General features: G+C 37.4%; 1 protein-coding gene across 1 annotated transcript; it reads right to left on the bottom strand.

The window, feature by feature from the left end:
- Nucleotides 1-4728: 4728 nt before the first annotated feature.
- Nucleotides 4729-10748, bottom strand: LOC139688156 (O-acyltransferase like protein-like). Its single transcript, XM_071585583.1, has 7 exons — nucleotides 10725-10748; nucleotides 8975-9168; nucleotides 8463-8604; nucleotides 8041-8230; nucleotides 6644-6786; nucleotides 6429-6537; nucleotides 4729-4889 (listed from the first exon to the last, which is right to left on the bottom strand). Exons 1-7 carry the CDS (start codon nucleotides 10746-10748, stop codon nucleotides 4729-4731), a joined length of 963 nt encoding a protein of 320 aa, XP_071441684.1.
- Between the last annotated feature and the right edge of the window lie 11841 nt (nucleotides 10749-22589).

The following is a 22589-nucleotide window of genomic DNA, read 5'->3' on the forward strand; positions in this document are numbered from 1 at the left end:
ATTAATAGCAATGCCAAATTGAGGTTGGTGTTCTTGGGACATCTCACTCATGATTCCTTTGCAAAAACTGTGTTTTTACTGGGAATCTTATGTGAAAAATAATTCAAGAATGCCATATCCCTGTGTGTGATACTTCTTCTATTGCATGCGTATGAAATAGGATGACTAAACTGTTGCATTGCACGTGACTGCCAGTATAGTTGCCACCACTTGTGACTATCATTATCATTTTTTTCATCAGGACCAAGTAATTTCTCCATGAAGATAGGATTAGTTTACAAGTAAGATCATGTAATGCTCAATACCTGACTTTCTTCTCATAAGTTTCATAGGAAAAATAGAAATAGCTGTCCTGATGACATATCCTGACCTTCAAAGTGGTGTTGACCATGTCCCCACTCTTCTAGTTCTGTGGATTTTACAAGTGGTTCTAATGATAAAGAGCTTTTGCTTTGGGAAAATTATTTTTTTCATGTATTTTTATATATATCAAAAACAATCCAAGTAAATAAATATGATCATGTTATATCTTGACCATTTATCTGACATTCCAGTTAGCTTCTTCAGGGTGAGTGATAATGTTTGTCTTAAGCAGACCTCATTTATCCCTTAATTCTGGTGTGCTTGATGAAAATTTGAAATTAGTATAAACTAATGAGAGAACTAATCACACTGGAAGAAGTCATGCATTATTATGCTTCTTAAAGAAGCTGATTGGAAAGTAGATTCAACAGTAATGATGAAAACAGTTCAACTGTTCAAAGAAAAATTAACTTGATAGAGATCTTGAAAGTGTTTAGGTTATGCCAAAAATACAATAATACTTTCAATATTTTTGTGGAACGAAAATATTAAAATCATTTTTACTTCAGTGGATTATTTAAATTTCAATGGGTGGAACCTTCAAGATTTTTATATTTTTGTAATATCCAAAACACAGCTATCAACCTGAAGTTTGGTGTGATAGGCGAGGATAGAGCTCACCTAGTATTGAGCCCAATGGCATACGAAATTCACTCATCGGGGTATGAGGGCCAGATCCTTTCCCTGTGACGCCCATGGTTTCTCAGGAAATTCTGGTACCCAAAAACTCACAGCTTGGGTGAAGCTGAGGGTGCCCAGAGGGGTCCCCAGGAATTTAACCTTAGACCTCTGGTCAATATTCCAATGCTATACCCACTGGACTACCACATCCCCATTATTTGAAATAACTGAGGTACTCGCTCCTTCAACATGTCAAACTTAAAAGGATGTTTTTAATGTGAGATGCACACAAACACATACAGACACATACCTGTATATAATGCATGTTCTTGGTTTATACTACATAGATAATATCTTCTTTTTCATCTTCATCAATGTTTTCTTCTTCTTCTTCGACTATTTTTCCACTGAGATCTTACGGTAAAGTAACTGCATATAGTTTTAACTTTTCATTGTATCTTTATCCTGAATTAAAATGTCCTTGGTCCTGCCCCTCACAGACATAGACCATGCTTCTGATCAATTGGTCATAGCAAGCCTAATAAGTGTCTTATAAAGCTTGACTTTCAAATCCTTAAAGAGGAAGGTTGATTTCAAGAGCTGTGAGGTAAGCTCATCAGTCATTATCCTCTTAATAATCTCCTCTGTCATAAAATCTCACAATGTAAGACAGTACCAAGGTAGCTGTAACACTTAACACTTTCAAAGTTGTATTGACCAAAAGTTATATTTTGATGCATCTGCTATATTCTGATGTCATTTTTATATACTTTGTTTTACCTTCATTGATTCTTCCGTAGTTAGATTCTTCTCTTCCCATGCGTTTAACATTTCCTAGAGGATATTCAAATTTCTTGCCACCAATGTCACCATATGCCTAAGTTGGATTAGACTTACTAACCATTCTCTATCTTAATGCCTCCTTAATGGTGACCAGAATCAAAGAGAATTACCTTGTTGAACCTTCTCAGCTACCTTAAAAGCTCTACCAGTTTTGCCTCTACTAAAAGCTTTGGCCTGAGACCCTTCCATGGTCAGATCTTTCAGCCTAATTAGTTTCTTTGGTTCTTCAAATTGCTTAATGGCTGCGTTCATCTCGCTCCTATTTATTCTATCAAATGTTTGGTGGACATAAATTGGTACCCACCAAGGAGTTCCTCAGAATAGATGCTCTAGTCTCGTCTACTTGCATTACACTGGAGAAGACCTTGTAAAAAGAAATTTAATAATGTGATGCTCCCTATAGTTGCTCCAATGCAGTTTACTCCCTTCCTGATAATGGAGTAAAAAAGACCAGTCCTCTATTCTTCTCTGTGCTAGTTTTTGTTTATCAATCTGTGTATGCTTTAATCAATTCTTTTCCTCCATACTTGAATAGTTCAGTTTGATTTGATCCTCCCCAGACTGGAGGGGAAAGAGTGAAGGGATGGGAGTGGTGAAAGAGCCCCGTTTCACCTTTGTATTCACTGGGTTGCCCACGAGGTTAAATTTTATTTCATGTAATTTTGATTTATGACACAGGCTATATGATGGTATAATATTTATTTTCCATCCATCATGAAATTCATACATGGTATTCAACAAATACTTAGTGTTTAAGTGAAATTTTGTTTTTGAAAGATTGGAGATACAAGTACTCAAAAATTACATGGAACTTTCACAAAACTGAGAAAATAATATTAGTCCTTTATTTTGCTCCTGGATTAAGTGTTTTTAACTCTTGCTTGCATTCCAAACACTCAATCTCTAAAATCGGGTACATTTCATCATAGTATCATTCAAACACACTCATACACTGTCTCATCCATCGCATATTCTCTCTGCATTTATTCCATCTTCAACTTATTAACTTTTTTTTACAAACATACATTCACACCTACATTGCCAAATTGCCAACAACTGACAAATCTTTTGCGAGCTTTCCCAGGCCTCTTCAACAATTGATATTTTCAATTAATACATATATTTAACAAGCACTTTATCACAATATTCAAAATAATATACATACAAGCATTTTGTTGTCTAAAGTCAGTATGCGATCATTCTTCTTAGCTATTTCACATAAGCTGCAAAGACCATTAATATAGATCTAAGATCATTGAGGCTATAGATCATTGAGCTCTCCATCAGCAGTAAAACATTTTACTTATGTATTATTATTGTATACATATACATCTACAACTAATACACCTATTTTATGTGAAAATGATGAATCTTAGATGAAAGGAACGTACTTTACGATTTTGTTGATCTGTAGGCATATAACATTAAAAAAATACAGGAAAGTTTTGGGAGGTTTTTAGTAATGGAATGAATGAGCTGTTAATAAATCTGATGAAGGTAGGTATTAGAGAGAATGGGACTATTGACTGACTGGTTTTAAATAAATCATGTATGAAACAAGGATTCACAATGTCACCATGATAGTTTGGCATTTTCATGAATAAAAGAAGTGAATCCCTAAATGAGGTAGATGTAGTGATTGGGATTGGAAATGTACATATTATTCTATGTGCTAGTGATGCAGTATTGCTGCTTTGGAGTCTACAAGATCTTCCGAGTGTTGGGGGTTTCTTCAGCGAGGTAACAGGGGGAATGGAGTGGAGGGTGAATGTGTCCAAAATGAATGTACATATCTGTGTTAGCTGTAGAAATGGTGAAGAATATGTGCAATATGAGTTAAAATGATGAAATAATTGAGTGATATTTGGGTATTTTTGCCCAAATCTTTGCAAATGATGGTTGGACAGATGAAGGAACTTTGGAACTTAAAGGTGGTATAAAGCCAACAGAAAGGTTGTTTTAATTAATTATGTATTTAAAAAAAGTCTGTGAGGCACTATTCACTTGGAAATATATGGTGACATTGGTGCAATTCAAGATATTTAAAGGCTAGAAGCAATTAAAAACCCTTTTCGTATTAAAAATGAATGTGTACATTTGTGCTAATGATGTTCATACAGTCTTGTTTTCTTGCAGTGCCCACGACTACACAAAATTAACTAAATTTGAATGAATTTTAACTCTATCGGCAAAATACATTGAAGAGCCTTAGTAATACAATTTTCCGAAATAAGTTACAGCTTCTCCAACATATGTTGCCACTCAGGAATGATGATGAGGATTCCTTTACCAAAGGTACTGTATTTTCCAAAAAGTGACAGGTGTACTGTTCTATGTTTTAAGATCTGGGTTCAAGTCCTTTAAATGCAGCAATGTGTTTGGATGCTTGGACCTCAATAATCACTCTTTGCATCATTCAACAGATAATTTAAAGATTCAATCTTTTAGATGTGCTAGTTTGAAATCAATGTGCAGCAACAGTTTTATTTTGAAAATGTATTTACATATAAATGAAAATTTCCCAGTTGATGATAATGATGAATAAACAGTGATGCACTTTCATGTGATGTGTAAAGTATGAATTTCAGAGTCCCAGGTAAAAATACATACTCCCACTTCATTCTCTACATTTGATTCCAAAATTGGAATTGACATCTTGGTAGTTGAGCTCTGTCGTGGAAACTTTTGACTTAAGACTCCATCCATGGAGAAATATTTCAGTTGCCTACACTTGAGACTCATGTTCATTTGTGCAAATAAATATTAATATGTACAACCAACCATTCACCTACAGTGTATATATACACAACCTTGCAGCATAAAAGCACAGTTCTTTGAATACAAATCCACAGCCTTTTAAACAAGGATACTTATTTATCCTTGCATCCTCATCGCAAAAGGTTACAAGTGAGCATCTTGGTTTTCATCATTTACATATGCAGTGTTTTCTTGTTGGCCGAAGGTGTATGGAGGTAAGGGGAAAGCAAGTGGGTCTGCCATTGTTTTTACAGATTCCTCAACCACAGGAACCATGCCTTCCTCTCCTTCTTTCTTGATTTTATCTGAAATGAGAATATCATCAGTCATAATGTGAATTTTACAGAAAATTTGAACATCAACCTTTTCAATGTATAACACCAGAGAATCTTGGAATGATTCTTAAGTTAGGTAATTGTTGACAGGATTTATTATGGGATTGAATGTTACGTCTTGGTTTCAAATATATGACTTTGGACTGCCAATGGCAGACCAGGCCCAGGCATCAACATTGCAATATCATTGTATGTCATTTCCATGGACCTCAGAAGTACCCGGTGGTGGCATTGGATTGTAAAGATGCAGTCATATGTATTTGGAACTAGAGAAATTCTGATGTTCCCATATGATGCTAACACCAAGTATGTCTTCAGTCCTAGCAAAACAGCATGTCTGGATTTTAAAATGTCATTGCCTTCCCTGCTCACTCAAAAAGGAAGCTGAACTGTTTAGGAAGGTGCAGCTGGAGAGGAACTGGTCCCAATCTTAAACATTTTGTTTTCCACTATATTTCTTCCAGGAAAGGCAGAAGTGTAGGATTTAGACCAATGCATGTAAATTAAAAAAAAATGGGTGAGATTAATGGGGCCCAGAGGTGCTAAAAAGTGACCTGGTCAACCAGAATCCTTAAGTATTTCCTTTAGGTAGAATTTAAAATTCTATTCAAGGAGATGGATCCAATGGCAGATAAATACATCGTAAAGAAGCTTCTACTGTAATTATTCTCTAATATGCTTACTGGCTAGTGGAAGAAATTTCAGAGTAGTCGACATTTTTTCATGGGCGGAAGGGTGGTGAAGTTGATGCAAAGCCTTAACGAAAGTTTCTGCTATCCATATTATTCTCTGCTTTATTTTCTAATTAGCGGAAGAAATTTTAGAATAATTGACATTTTTTCTTGACTAAATGACTTTTATGAGGGTAGTGAAGTTGACTTAAAGCCTCCAAATGTGTTGTTGATTCAGTGTGTGGCTTCATGAGTAACACAATCACTTAAACCACTCACCGTAGTTTGGGGCACTTGTTTCATTTTGCACTTCTAGGCCAAACTTGGGTAGGTCATCAACATGTCTCAAGGAGGAGTGGAGAGCTTCATCTGAGTTATCTCAAGCATATTGGTACCTGCCTAATGGTGGCATGAGTGAAAGTTTAATGTGACCAAGAGTGAGCCAACTGATGACTTACCAAACCTTACTGGAAGGGAGTCAAATGTTTTCTCATAAGAGCCCATAATATGCTCCAAAGGTGAGCTGAATCTGAACCTTGGCACCTCTCCACTATAATATACTTTCATCAAAGAAATAAGCTTCCAACCATGGTTCCATTTATAAGGTATGCTGGCTCTGTGTTCTCCGGTGGATAATACTGAATACTCATAATCAAAACTCTAAATAGAGTTCTATCAAATCATGAAAACAAATAGAGTTCTATCGGAGATGGTGTGTTAGAGGACTTACTTGCTTCTTATTGATTGATTTGAGACAAATGAGGACCATGGAAAAATTGAGACCTAGTGAAGCCATTACTCTAATGTTGTTAAGGCTGTTAAGTGATACCGTACGTACCTGATTGGAGCAACAACCTCTGTAAGCGAAGAACTGGAGCTTCAAATAATAATGATAGGGCAAACCCAAGCAGGAATGACAAAATAGTGTCAGCCATTACACTGAGTGTCTGAAAGATAAAGGAAACATCATTTGTGAGGACAGTTATATATTATATTACAGCAAAAGAAAATCAAACAAGGAGCTAATCGAAGCAACTAATCCAAGAAACTTACCATTTTATAGATGCTTAGGTAGAGAGGACCCCTAAGACTTCCTACATCTATGAGCTGAAGTCCACAGTGCACAAGGAATGCTGAATAAGTGAGTCTGCCAAGAGGGTTAATTCTTTTCCAACCAAAAAACCTTCCAAAGAGCCCTGAAATCATTGCAGCAATTTTGCTTTAATTCATACTATCACAAAGCATACCAATCATTCGTATAAGCCATTTATGACATCTGAGCATGCCATAAAAATCTGTTGCCTAACAGACATACATGCCTGTTCACCCACACATTTACTCCAAATAATGCTTTTTTCATGCGAATATCTTTTTGGGAACTCAGGTGTGAATTTGAATTGTGGCTTATTTTCTTATAATCCAGTTTATTTTGCTGTAGAAATGCTCCAGAAAAATGTGTATTAATGCCCCAGAATAATACGAGGGTCATCCGGAAAGTAGTACCCGTTCGTTCCGCATGAAGTGCTGACGACGCAAGTAGCCGCTGGACGAGGTCAGATAGCTTCAGTGGCTTGTCTGCCTTCTCTGAGCCAAGTTGCGTGACGCTAGCATTGCCTGTGTTGTTTCTGTGATTGTTTACAATGTTTAAAAAAATTGAGAACGCCGCCAGTTGTGAAGTGAGGGCAGTGATTAAATTCCTCAATGCAAGAAACGTTCGCCCATGTGATATTCATCGCCAATTAAAGGAGGTGTATGGAGACAATGTAATGGACGAGTCGTCTGTTCGGCGGTGGTGTCGCAACTTCAACATGGGGAGGGGGAACACACACGACGATGAGCGTTCGGAGAGACCGTCTGTCATTACAGACCAACTGGTGAGCTCAGTTGACGAATTCGTGAGGAACGATCGGCGCGTCACAATTGATGACATCTGTGAGCATTTTCCCAATGTTTCTCGAACAATTGTTCATGAAATTGTTAAACACCATCTGCATTATGCAAAAATTTGTGCAAGATGGGTCCCTCGCGTATCTCAATGAGCTGGCGGCGAAGGACTATGCAGCAGGAATACAGAAACTTGTCACACGTTATGACAAATGCCTTAATTTGCTTGGAGATTATGTTGAGAAGTAGTTTAAAGTATCCTCTTTCAAATAAAATTTTTTATGTTTGTTAATATTTACTTTTGTCTTTTTATTTCACGAACGGGTACTACTTTCCGGATGACCCTCGTATAAGTATCAACACTTCAAATAGAATGATTAGTGAGAGGTAGTAAATATGATTTAGATTTTTAGAAAGTCCTGAAACAATTGATCGATTAAGAACTGATGGAATTAAAAAGTGAAATATTCTTCATTTCCTTATGGGTGGAATGATTTCAAGTCATTGAAATATTTCTCTGAATACTGATGATCTCAAGTATATTTTCAAAAAAAAAGACCACTTACATCCATATTCTGTTGTGAGAGCATAAATCCCCCATCCAATGCCACAAGACCAGCTAATACGGTGGAGAGAAGCATAGAATGCTGATGCCAATGGATTATATGTCCATAGAGGAGTGTAAAAAATCCATGATATGCATATGGGGGCCATCATGGCAGTTGTACACAGGATATATCCTACAACAGCAGTTGTCTGTAACAGTAAGTTTGGATTATTATTATTTAACTTACATGATATATTTAATAAAATTGTTATAAAGATAGACACAGTGATCCGTATAACAATAAAATTTAACTAATAACAAGGTAAATGGGTCAAATTTGGAGTTTCATGATTTTAATTTCTGGTTTTGGCAGTGAAACATCAACTAATCAGCATATCATTGCTAGAGAGATCATAAAGGCTCTTAATGAGTTTTACTCACCACAGAGATGGTAACTTGGCGTGCCCGATGATCAAAGATGAAGTATCCAACCCACATTCCAATGAAATATGGTGCAGCACGCATGTATGTAGGAACATAAGTTGTCAGGTATGCCTCATTTGCCAACAGATCATTCACAGTCCTGCAAAGTTTGTTTAAAATATCCTTTTCAGATCCATCCACTTTTGAATTTGCAGAAAATTAAGTGTAGTGTATTAAATGAGCAGTGAGTCTTTCGAAAGTCTTTCGAAAATGAAAGTGTAAGCCCTTCTAAAATACCCATATTTTTCCCAATACACATACTGGTGTAACTAGTTGGGGTAACCCTTTGTGAGTAGTAACTAACTAATGTTGATACTCCATAAGTTCAGTGCTGATCATTGCAAAATTACAAAAGTTTTAATCATGTTAGGACAGCCATCAAATCATTATCCAAGAAAAAATATAGATACGAAAATACTCTTGGATTTCATAACTATTTGTTACTTAGCAGTATAGGTTTGTTTACTTACTCCATGTAAACTGGGAAGATCGGTTCCAACTTTAATATGTAAGTTAATGCAAAAGGTAAGACTGAGGAGGCTATGAGAAATACAGCAAGGACAATCTTGCCAAGGTTAGGGTGCTTTGCCAAGAGAAGGGCAACTGGTGCCCCTATCACAAATAGCTGCATATCACTGGATAAGTACCATGATTGCAACATGCACTGAAAATAAAAATGAGATTAATTAACATTATATTACTTTTATAGTTGATTCAAAAAGATTGAATTTTTATGGTAGTGCATGTAGCATCACTAGTTAAATAATAGTAAATAAACTAGTTCATAAAATCTTCTACTTTTTAGTTCTGTTGCATTTGAATTGTGTTAGAACACAAAAAATGCATGGTGAGGCCATGCGTCCACTTTCCTCTCCCTTCCGATGCCAATGCTTGTTATTGAAACTCTTTTACATGATACTATTATTTTCAGATTTTATCAAAGCTTGTCATAGATATAGATATTGTTTTTATTAATTGTAGGGTATACTACCATTTGTTCTGGAGAAACAAAGGAATTGATGTACAATAGATTTGTCCACCAGTTTGTAGAGCATCGTTCACTTTCCACCATTATCTTCTTTGGCCACAGGGGACCTGAGGCTATTCTCGGCAAAAGTGTTGCATACAATCCTACTACAGCCATGTACAGTGGGGTAAGACTATAATGAAAAGAAGCACACACTATACTCTAATTACAGTTAACCAGACCAAATCCTCGGTTTTAATCATAACGTGAATCTTCCAGCTGAATTGACCAAAAGAAGCAGTAATTAGGGCTGATTGTCCAAATGCAATGCATCGCTATTTATGGACACATTTCAATCTTAACTCTGCTATTTTGTCCCATGGAAGCACTTGTGCTATCGACTATTGATGCTAAACTTTGTGAGCACTTTTGTGCTAACAAAGATACTCAAATCAACCAAACAAAAAATACAAGGAAATACAGTATGCATAGTATAATTTTTATAAGACTATTGCTAGTAAAAAAAAAAATGTGGGATGCTGCACATACTGGAACATTGAATTAATGACACCATTGCAACACTTACCGAATGAATCTGCTCATGTATAGGATTGGCAGAGAGAGTTGAGACTTATATTTTTTATATTCTGTCAGCATCAAAAAGGTTAGTAGACATCCGCTAATGGTAAAGAAGGTATCCACAACTATTGTTCCACCGAGAAGAATAACTACTTCAAAACTATTGTAAAACTGAAATGAGATAAAAGTTGGAAAGAAACATTTAGCCCATAGTATAATTTGAAATGTAGTTTTGCTTACTTATATATATGCTTGATGGATTAGATTTAAGATGGACTAAGCTTCAATATGGAGGCACGCCAGAGTCTTGTGTGGTGATTTCCATCTTATGCGCATATTTAATTAATGCTTTAATGTGATATCCACCAAAGTATTCTTTTCTACATTACAAGTTGAGTATTTGTCATCTGATAGTTTGATTGTATCATAAACTAGCTAGCTTACATATATGCATCAGAATCATATGATGAAAATACAAAGTTCTGAAGATAGTTGGAAAATAGGAAATCCTCCAAGCTCTGAATCATGCAAATGTTTCCTCTGCAAATTAAAACCATATTATTGTTCTTAAATATACCTACAGTGGAGTGCCTACTTTAATATGTATCTCCAGTAAACTATGCTGTGTGGAGTAATTATCAAAGATACCTACTCCTTTTTCAAGTAATCCATACCTGCTCAACATACTGGCTGTTCATTATAGGTCCACCCAGTGTAAAAAATATTCGATGGCCCATGATGATCAAGCAGATAGAATAAAACTTGGCTCCATTGAGAAATTGTAGTGGATTGTTACCAGAATCTTCCTCAAACAATTTTAATCCATTTGCATAGGCTGAAAAACAGAGTATGCACTTTTCCATAATTCCTGTGGAATAAAAGACAAAAGGAATTAATGTTGGCATGAACATTTGTTTTCAGATAATTCAAACTCATAATATTAAAGAGTCTATTTGAAATCAAATGTTACAGGGAATTTTGAACAATACATGGGAAATATATTGTTCAAAATTCCCTGTATTAATTACAATTGCTTGAGTCAATATTTCAACTGAATATCATGGTTAATCACCAGAAAACTGACTTGAAAAGGCAGAGCATGAAACATAAAATTGAAAAATAAAATATATGATGCCCAGACAATCAAGACTTTATGATGAAAGATATAAATTTTGATTTTAGTTGCTCCAAAGGGTTTGGTTGTGTTGTAGTAAGTCTTGCACATACTGTAGAAATTATGATCCAGTCAGAAAGCAGCACTGCTATGTACACCCAGATAAGTGTTTTTCTTTTTTTTAATCTACTTGAAATTGTATCCCTTGATATGATTTTATGTGTTAATGTAATTAAGTGTTACTGGTGTTTGATTAATTTTAAATGGAAAACATAATCTGTAAAGATAAGGAGGTAGCATTGGAGGAAATCTAGTTTTATTATTGAGTAGCATACTGAGTGAAACAGGACTTCTGAATACTGTGGTAGAGAAGAGATCAAAAGCCTAACTTGATCTATAGATTACACCGAATAATAGTATTATTGCACCTTTACATACAATCAATTGAATCAAGGACAAATTCAATAGATACCCGAGGTAATATTTGAACCCCCAACCTAGGGATGCCTGATTGACAAATTACTCACCCTTCTTTTTGAATTCATTCTCTTTGCTGCTAACAGTTCTTTGGAGTACATCATACCCAGTACCAGCGATGACTAAAAGAGCTGCTACTGCAAAGAGGCTCCTATTTTTAATTTTTATTTCCATGGAAAAAGAACAAGAGTAATTTAGACCTAGACAAGCATGAAGTTTTAAGCAGTTACATTAAATTGATAAATATGATCTAAAACTTTTATGAGATATTATAGGCACAAAAATTCAGCAGTTTGAAATTTATCTGAAGTGAATTGGTGTTTGTTTATCAGAAAATATGTGGAATATTCCAATTGTCAAAATAACATGAGATATGTTGAATTCAACCTGCGTCACAACATTATGTTATCCTGAGTTTGATACGGATTATCAATAAAATGCCTTGGCTGATTCCAATGAAATAAACATTGTAATTTGGCTTATTTCAATCTAATTTAAATCGTTGCATATATGAATTTTGCTTCAATGTTATCAAAATCATTCTAGCTGGGTAATAAAAAAATACCCAACTATCCCTTGATAAATACTCAATGGTGGATTCCACTAAGTTACAAGTTGTTTCCTGGGGTAGTTCGGCAAGGATGGGTTTTTTTGACTCCTGTATATTTTAGGGACAACATATATACATTCATAAATGGCATTGCTACTGCCTGAAAGAGGGCAAATCATTTGGTAAATGCTATGGGAATCTCTTTCTTTAATACCTCTAGCAACTGTATGAATCAATAAAAGTGAAAGTGTACTCTAAACGTCTGCTACTCTCATAAATCAAATGCTTAACCCAAGAAAAATTTTAATAGAATAGAAATCATTGTAAATTATGGCTTTCTTTTAATTTTTTGAGAAATTAGACTTGTAGGAGTGGGCTCACAATGAAGTCAATGATTTTATGCAATGTGTGTTTCTGACCTGTATGATCAGAGATACAATTGTCTTGAAAAATTAATAAAATATTATTAATATATGGAGATAACATTTTGAAAGTAAGGGATAACACTCATAAAAGCTGGGGTAATATAGTGTTCAAATCTGGTTATCATTGAAGCAACAATATTCATATACAGGTAGTTATTTCCAAAGTTGAGTATTGCTCATAGTGGCTAAAAAACTGGGTTTGTTTTCTTTATCACCTGGGGAACATGATTTTGTTAACGCCTGCAGAAATATACCCATTATCACTTAATTCAGATTAAAAAAAGCTAAATGTTGACATCTGTTTTGTTAAAATTAGCTTGGGCAATTTTTTACAAGACAGAATTAAACTCAGAGTTATATAATTTCTCGACTTAAAACAGCATTATATTAAATTTAAAGAAATGAAATTTAAATAAAGGAAATAATGTTTATCACTGCTGGGAGAAAGAGAAAAAATTTTAAAAATCATGAGCATTTCATATCATATTTGCTATAATATCAGGGAAAACAAAAAAAAATATGAGTGATAGGTTTCCCCAGATTCCCCAAGTAATACCTTATCTAAATTTGTCATTTTATGCCATTTTTGTAATCCTTCCATTTACCATAAAATCCCTTCCATTTTTGTGACAATGATTCCTGACAAATAGAAATGGTTCAATTATGAGTGGTATAGGAAAATGAATTGAAATTATGCAAGTTATGCATAAAGATATTCCACAATTTTAGAGGAATCAGAAATATTGTAGGATTTTCTATCAAAATGTAAATTATAAAGCTAGGAGAAAAAGTTCCCGGCACACTTTCTAATAATAAGTCCATCTGTAATAATAAGTCTATATGTCAGCTGGTACAGCCTGGGAACTAAGCTAAAATCAAGTTTTACCGTGTAGAAATATTTAAATTACCAACAAAAATGGTACAACCAACCATTTTCTATAAGCTCTTTAAACCCACTGTCAAAGGAGATTGTGAGTTAATCACATTAATTCAAACTGAGCCAAATTTCCGACTAATATATTCCCATCCTGGGTTTTATGTGTATGTCATAGACAATTCCATCAGCTTTAATGTATTGTAATATCTGATGAGTAATTTCACCTATGAAATAATTTTACTTCCATTCAGACCTTAACTATATTCACTAATAATAATAATAATAATAACTTATCATTCCAAGCCCCAAAGGTATGTCAATTTTACTCTGATTAATCTAATTTTCAATAATCTTACTGTGATACAATCAATTCTTCAAATCCAATAGCTTGTTGTGCCTCCTCATGCATAGAGCAATTTTCAGTTTTAAAAAAAGAATGCCTAAAAACAAGATGTAACTGAGAAAAGTTATAGATGCCACCATTTTCAAGCATATTATAAAATGTCATCATTCTGAATAAAATGTGAAACTTCAACATGGACTTCAATATGAACCATTAGACTAAATCATTTCAATACAAACCCCACAATGATCTCTCCAACTTTCAGAGGTCTGGAGTGAGATTTAGGTCCATCACTGTCACTCCTTTGGCACTGTGACTCATCCACTGCTACAGATATCATTGGGCCATCTAGCTGATCTACGTTTGACCCAACCACTGGTAATCCTCCTAAAGCCACTGCTACTGGCTCTAAAGCATGCTGCAAATGGATCTGGAGATCTAATGCTGAGCAAGATGATGGAATACACAGACCCCACAACAGGAGATCACGCCTTCTATGGGATGGATTGTGTGTGGAGTTCTAAAAAAAAATAACATACAAATTCTAGTGTAACCATAACCTGGTATCCAATTGATATTTTATTCTTTAAAATGTACTACAGGCAATAGCACTATTTTTATCCAGGTAAAATTGCAATGCTAGTAGAAGAGATAAATCACAAACAAGTTAAAGTTCATCAAGTACAGATGAACAACTGAAGTCTGGAATAATTTCTCTCCCTAAATATGATAAAACTCAATGGTAAATGCTATCCATAATAGACATGCACTATACCCAAAGTTTTCAAAGGGTAAATGTGAAATTACCTTAATTTTGTGCCAGAGTAGCTGTTGCTGGTGATTAGCCGCATCCAAGGAAGCAGGTAGACGCAATCGGACGGAAGTGAGGCAATATTTGGAGCTCATTGGGTGCATGTCTTTTATGGTTTCTAGAGACATGCACTGATCAAAGTTCCCAGCCTCTAGGGTGGATCCAAAGAGGACACCAGTTGGGAACTTAGCAGATGCATCAAACACTGCAAGAAATCATTAAGAAGACACAATGTTCATACAGGTGTCAGATATCGATGCCACGTCTACTTCCATGATCAATGGAAACATGGACATTGCATTGTTGGGATGCCACTTTTTCTCCGTCACTAAACACTTTGTGCGATTTGATAAATTTGGATTATTTCTGCTGTAGTGAGTATAGGCTTCAAGCTTTAGGGAAAATATACAGGATAATATGACTACTAATCATTAACTATTAATAAAAACCACCATGAAGTGCATGTGCAAAAAAAACCTAACAAGACCATCACAGCAGATCTGCTGCAATTGAACAAGGCCACCTTCACTGACATGTGCTTCCTTGATGCTCCCTTTTTTACCACACTGGTGGTTTTACTGTATGCATTAATGGGCATAGCCATATGAGAAATAATTAATCCATGTCCAATTGCTCATTAATATGAGAGGAAACTGATATTTATATTAAAACGATAGGACAACCAGGAAAAAATGATACTGTCCTGTTTAAAAAGTTACCACTGTATGCATTATTGGACATAGCCATATGAGAAACCAATAATCTATGCCCAATTACTCACAAAAATGAGATTACACTGACATTTTTATTAAAACAATAGGATGACCAGGATAAAATGGTACTGTCCTGTTTAAAAAGTTACCCGATGGTCAGTCTATTCATAATCTCAGTCAATTACTGCACAGAAACTTGGCACCAATGCACACATTTCTGCGTAAATACATAGTATCTCTATCTACAATTTGTTGCATAAATGCATAGAAATCTCTCTGTAATTAGCTGTATCTCAGTCTCCATTCAAATATCTTAAAGAATCACCCCACCCAGGCAGTTCTTACTTTCAGCGGCCCACAGGGAGAGGGCCCCAAGTTCCTTCAGGAATTCCTGGCTGTCTGCCCGGCAGTGTTCGCTGGGGACCCGGGGTGAGACTGGAGCAAATGGAGGGAGGGCCCATGAGAATGGCATTGCCCCTGCGGTTGACTTGCTTGTGATTGCAGCCCCACCGGCTGACGAAGGGCTTTCAGGCCCTAAGATGGGAGGTGCAAGTGAAAGCAATGAAGTCTGTGGGACTTGCTGCATCTTGGGATTGACAAGACCATGGCCAGGTACTGCCAGAGACATCAGTAGAAGCAGTAGACAGCAGGTGAGTAATGGGGTCCCCCACATCTTGGGTATCCAGTCTCACTACACTAGGGTGTGCTCCTTCTTGTCCTGTTGGTGAAATGAATATTCTCTGTGAGCAGTAGTTAACCACACTGTTGTGATGTTTACATGATTTATGAAAGTTATCAAGCAGAAATGAGATGAGTATAACCAGTCAAATTAACGAGTGAGCATTTCTGTCATCCTAGGCTAAAGGATAAGTTTGCCTCCGCAGTGCTTTTAGTACAGTGCCAAGGAGTACTACTTAGCACACTACACAGCATATAACTAAATAGTTCTGAAATTAAAAGACTTATTATTTTGCTTGGAGGCTCTTAAATTTCATGATGAAATTTTGAGACTATATGAAAAGTATTATGGGGAATAAAATGGCTGGTTGTCTATTTTTTAAACAGCAATTCGAAATACGACTTCTTTTAATAAATGAAAAAGAAACACTTTGTTCCAATCCACCACTTTATTACAGGTACGACTAGTCTAGACTAAGACGATTTATTAAAATGAACTTCCACAAAGTTGAGGCTGAAACTATTGAACGACTTCTTTTGTTTACTATTCTGATCCGAGGGACTTTTTTAATTGTCTGGTGACTCCTAGAAATGATTTTCCGTAACCAATGCTATTGACTCCCCAGTCAGTTACCCTCATTATGTGTAATGAATACAAACCATATAGGGGATTACTGTTCAAAGAGGCATGTGGAAGCGTTTTAAAGAGATATAGTTACTGCAAATCATTTCCTTATAAACAAAAGAGTAGCTGATAAAAGTACCTAAGTTTCACCTTTTTCCAAGATATTAATTTGCTTATTCAGTTTGTATAGATTACTTTCTCTGTAATGAATGCAACCATGAATATACTCACAAAAACGCACAAATAAATTTACACCCAGTGTGTATGGCCATGACTGAGCAGCTTACTTCAGCCTACCAATTCACACAAAAATATTCCAAAAGATTAATTTAATTTTACGGTTGAAGACATATTTTGAATGCTAGCTACTTTATCTGCTTTCATTGTTATTCCATCAAAATCACCATTGCTAGTTTTCTACAAGATAACGTAAATAATTCACAGATTTGTAGTTTTTTACATATATGTTTGTAAATTCGGAACTCAATGGCGGTATTTCAATTCCTGTTTATGACAACGCCATTCATCGTTTTAAATTACATAATTCTCCATAACCATTTGGCACTATCTCTGCCCTACTATCCCTGTTACTGCTCAGCTATCATATTTTTCTCTCCACTAGATTGGAAATGCTGTATGGATCTCGTTTATTGACATGCTTAAATCGTGCCCATCGTATGGAGCCATGTAGACTTCCATATCTTACACACTTGAGTCGAGATGGACAAGGTCAATACTAGGTCATTGCGTGTGGGTTAGACGGATAAGTAACCTTGGTAACAAGAAATAGTGAATACTTGAAAAAAATATTGATTCAGAGTCAGAGAAATTCGTTATCTCCAGAGAAACTTAAATAATATTACATTATTTACACGATATAAGTCTCGCTGAATATAATACGAGATTTGCTACAACAATAATAATGATTCGTATTTCTCACATAATTTACAATTTCCTATCATAATTCCCCCTACCTTTCTGCGCTATGCAATAAAATATTTAGAATGAGAAATGGAGATAAAGGAACGTTGAGTTGCTTGTAAAATTTCCATCACCTTCTTTCGTCTTTTCAATTTTTTTCTCCAATTTCTCCTGAACGAGCCATTCAAATAATATTGCCATGAAGATTCTTGGTGCTCTGTTCTTCTCATTTCACTTAAAATATGCCAGAGAATTGAGCACCAACCATAAATGCCAAATTTTAAAATCCGCGGGCTCGTCTGCTGGATGCCCCAACCGTGGAGGTTTTTACCTCGACGATGAACCGGCTGCGGCGCTGACGTTATTCTCTAGTCGCCGGTAGCGCGTTGGATCAGTGTTACATCATGTTTCGCGCAGTTTGATCGGAGTCGGTGAAATATGGCGTGTAATCATTTACTAATGAAATAGAGAAGTCAATACTTGAAACTACTTTTGATGGCATTTGTTGATCACAACAAAGGGAGTGGGAGGATCTACCGATATTGAAACAATGAGTAGCAGTAAGGCCGTTAAGAGGAAGCGATTGTTAGCTGAGGTCCCGTCGCCTCACCCGTCGCTCTGAAAACGCCATAAGGGATAGGTGGTTAAGTTGGTAGGGGTTCTATGTTCTGGGAGCTGAGGAAGGGTGGAGAGAAACCCAGCGTCGGCATTAACCTGCTCATCAGATTCCTCCTTTTAAGTGCTAACCGCGCCAAGGGTCCACCGTTAAAGTTTCCATTCGACAGACAGCGTATTTCACTTGAATAGGTCTCCACATAGCACCTCAAGTTGGGATTAGGATACCGCTGAAAAATTCTGCCATCTCTGGGATTCGAACCCGGGCCCTCTAGGTGGGAATCCAGTACATTAGTCACCGCGCCACCCCTATCCCTTCCAGCTCATCAGGGTTAAACATCATTGGGCACAAGGGATCATATTTCACAGGATCCAAGGGAGCTTTTTTTGTTTTTGAACGTGAACCTTGGGATTTATCGATTTCTCACGTCTTCTTCATTGGTTAAAGTCCAACAAATGTGTATCTAAGCACTTTTAAGGCCTTCTAAAAGCAAATTTACATATCGATTTCGTCCCTGGCGAAACGGTGTTTGATAGTTAACATGGAGAGGGAAAGAAATACTTCGAGTAGCAGTGGGGGCATGGCAGATAGAGTATTGAATAAATCCATTTTTTTCAACTGATTATTTTTATGATTTGCCACGGACGTGCAACATACATACCAAAGCGAACCCTTAAATTCTTTGGTATAAGTTATTTTCAATGTAACAATTTCAGAGCGTAAAAATCATTCGCCTTGGTCGGGCGAATGATTTTGACACTGAATTTTGTTAGATGGCAATGCATATTTAGCGCATGACTCCGTTAAAAGCTACTGTCGTGGCACCTCCCGCCGTTTCTTGGATAGGTAATTTTCGCAGAAAGAAGGGACCCCTGAGCATTGGTCAAATTAGGTAGCGTTTTCTTCTGCCTTTGATTTTGGCGATCGCATATTAGAGGTCGTGGATCGATTACAGATACTCTACGGTATGTCTTTGTGGGGGGAAGAAAAATCTTCGAATATTTTTATCGATGAATTGGACCGAAGTTCCTTCTTTAGGATGCTTTCCTGGGCTGCCCTTCAATTTCTTCGAAAGGTTTTAAAAGGAAGTGAGGGGAGGAAAGCCAGAATCCGAAGCGGGTGCAATTAATAGTCAGCAGTTTTGGTCGATAGCTCGATCGACTGACTACGTCCGAGAACCCGTCGGCTAAAACACGTGGCCGAGTGGGTGAAGGTCACCACGGTCCAATACGAGGGAAGAAGATCGTCACAACAGGTACCATTATAACCAAGGTCAGACTTCGTGATCGGCAGAGCTGCTCGTCCGGTCATGGGGGATCGAGATGGGGCGGGGGCTAACGTACTGGCTTCCCACCCTGATGGCGCGGGTTCAAAACCCGGCAGTGTTGAATATTTTTCAGAGGTATCTCGATCCCTACTTGAGGTGCTTTGGAGGGCACTTTGAGTGATTACGTCGTCCGTCGGATGGGACGTTAAACTGCCTCTCGTAAAGAGTAGGCTAATGCCGACGCCGGGTTTCTCTCCACCCTTCATCCTTTCCAGTCCATCCCCTATGGCGCAAATGACCTCAGCTGTCGGTCGCCTCCCCTAAAAACTACTACTACTTCTTCGAGACGGGCATTTTAATGTACTGATTAAGTCCTTTATGAATACGTACTTATAAGATACAGAATATCGCCGTGAAATGCTGAATTTTCCCCTGTAATAACAGGGTGGAATGATATCGCTTAAATCATTAGGGACAATACTTTGTTGCCAGTCATTTCTTGCAACACTCTGGCCAAATCGCTTTCCTGATATAAAAATTTATTTGTTTGTAAATTGGGGATCAAATAGCACCATTAGTGTAAATATTGGGGCTAATGATTCTGGGTTCAAGTCCCAGATAATGCCTTCGGAAAACTTATTACGGCGACATTTTCTGGTCAATAGAGCCTCGGTGGAAATCGACCGGTTGCTCAGGGATAGGTAACCTCCCCCCCCCCAATCCTGAATTCGTAAATTGTACAGGTCTTGGGGATAGGGGCTGATCTAGGGTCGACCTTCGACGGGGTATACTGACCGCATTGCCGAGTGAGGATAAGGGAGATGAGACTGACTGAAATCAGTAAGAACTGAAATGCGACAATTTTTTAAAACTCAAAATTATTCAGTCTTTGGGCGCTCGGCAGTTTGAAACGATTGAAACCGAAATTGTATGTCATGGAAGATGCCTTTGAGGAAGGGGGACATGATCCCATGAAACCAGAAACGGTTTAATTTACTGAAACCGTGAACTGACCGGTCAGGTAGGGCTTTAGTTGAATCTCAACCGTCGTTTCCGAGCTGCATTGATTGTTCCATCTGACGCAACGCAACGGCGAAATCGGGTTGTGTGACTCAACCTCAGGACATGGGTTAATTTTTTCTATAGCTCCCGTCCAATCAGATATTGGAGCCCTCCGGCGAAGGAGCAGTGAGTGAGACGGAAGGGGTAGCAGAGCAATCCTGCTCATTTTCAATTCTGCTTATGCGTAGTGAATCAACCTTGGTGAATCTGCTATCCAGCAAGTCAACCCCACCAGGACGGAACTCGAATTTAGCTGAGGGCGTCTGGAGACAGCACCACAATTCGAACTGGGGACTCTGTCATCAACGGATGGACGCTGAGTGCCCACCATGGCTGTCTACAAGGTAAGGTAGGAAATAAGTTGGGGGGGGGGGTTGGCGGTAGCAAACATATCTTGGTTTTGTGTCATTTCACACCCATAGCTAACCGCATGCGGAATATTCCGCTTCCGAAAAGTTTAACCCACTCTTAACGATATGCCATATATATCGACCACACGCATTGGTATCGAGAAGCCTGGAAAGATTGTTTAACAAAACCTCTATGGGGAACATTTCGGTTGAGAGATGAGTAGTGAAATGCAAAGTATTACCAACTAAAATATAACAATCATTCAGTTCGGAATACTACTCCGAGGGGATACTTCAAACCCCATATTGCATTATTCACTGGCGAGAGCTGCAGGGAAACTTGATTAGAAATTTAAAACAATTTGTCACATAATGCCAGGTGAAAGTCCATCTCCGCAAAATAAGATAGAAGATCATGCTTTTTCGCACGCAGTAAGCATTTTTTTGCAAAGAATGGGTATAACCAGAGAATAGACGGACTACAGAGAACGGCGAAAGATCTATCAAGAAGTAAAAAGGGAAAATCCGTCCTTGCTGTTTTACGACAAGGAAATTACTAATTTAATCAGGAAATATGCGAGTGAAATGTAAAGAATGCATAAAGGGTCAATATGATAAAGATATTGGGCCAGCAAGTTAGACATAGAAAGAGACTATGACGTAGATGAGGGTAGTTTAGATCCACGCATACATGATGACGGGATAGAAAGGGCATTTAGGGAATCGTAATCAAATGGTGAGGCCATGGGGGTGGACAACATTCCCGCGGAACAATTTAAAGGTTTTGTAGAACGTCAGAGGAAGAGTTTTAATGAACATTTATGAGGGAGGAATTGGACCAGAAGATTTTCGTCAGATCATTGTTAGGTCTTATTCCAAAAAAGGGAAAGGCAGCCATAGGCGAGTGCTACAAACAATAAGTTTGATTTCACATGGAGCTAAATTAGTTCTTAGGATCATCAATAATACGATGGAGAAAAGGGAAAATTATTACTTAAGGGCTGCTCAGTTTGCGTCCAGGAAGGGGAGAGACACGCGTGATACCATAGCAATAATGAGGTAGAGAGTAGAGTAATATAGAATAAAATCAGAATGTTTTGGTCTGTTTTTTAGATTTTGAAAAGGCGTAAAATAGGGTGAATTGGGTATTTTAATGAATGTTCGTTCGAAGGTTTCCGCGGCGATGAGTAGGTGATTTCCACATTTTTCGGGCTGCGTCCGCGTATGTCGTTTAAATGTACAACAGTTTCGCCAGCTATCCTGCTGGCGTCCTCAGGTCAAGGATGGTCACGTCCTTGACCTGAGGACGCCAGCAGGATAGCTGGCGAAACTGTTGTACATTTAAACGACATACGCGGACGCAGCCCGAAAAATGTGGAAATCATTTTAATGAATGTATTGCAGAAAATATAACTAGATTGGAGAGATGGGCGACTTATCCGCAAACTGCCTACTTGTATGTCTCAAGTCTGCTCATGTGTTAGTGGCGGATGGAGAGTCCGGACGAGCGGTGTTAGGAAGAGGAGTAAGAGGGGGCTGTCCATTATTCCGCATGCTTGTCCACGTACATGCGAAGGAAATGATTAAAGAGCAATAGGAGGAATTGGAGAGAGGAATGAGAGTGGGGGGAATCCTTAAAATCATTTGGGTTCACGAATAATCATGCTGCAGTAAGCCATTCAGCCAAGGGGTTTGCATGCATTGGTAAGT

Source organism: Hetaerina americana, unplaced genomic scaffold (assembly GCF_022747635.1).
Source record: "Hetaerina americana unplaced genomic scaffold, ioHetAmer1.1.p SCAF_2, whole genome shotgun sequence".
Taxonomy (NCBI): Eukaryota; Metazoa; Arthropoda; class Insecta; order Odonata; family Calopterygidae; genus Hetaerina; species Hetaerina americana.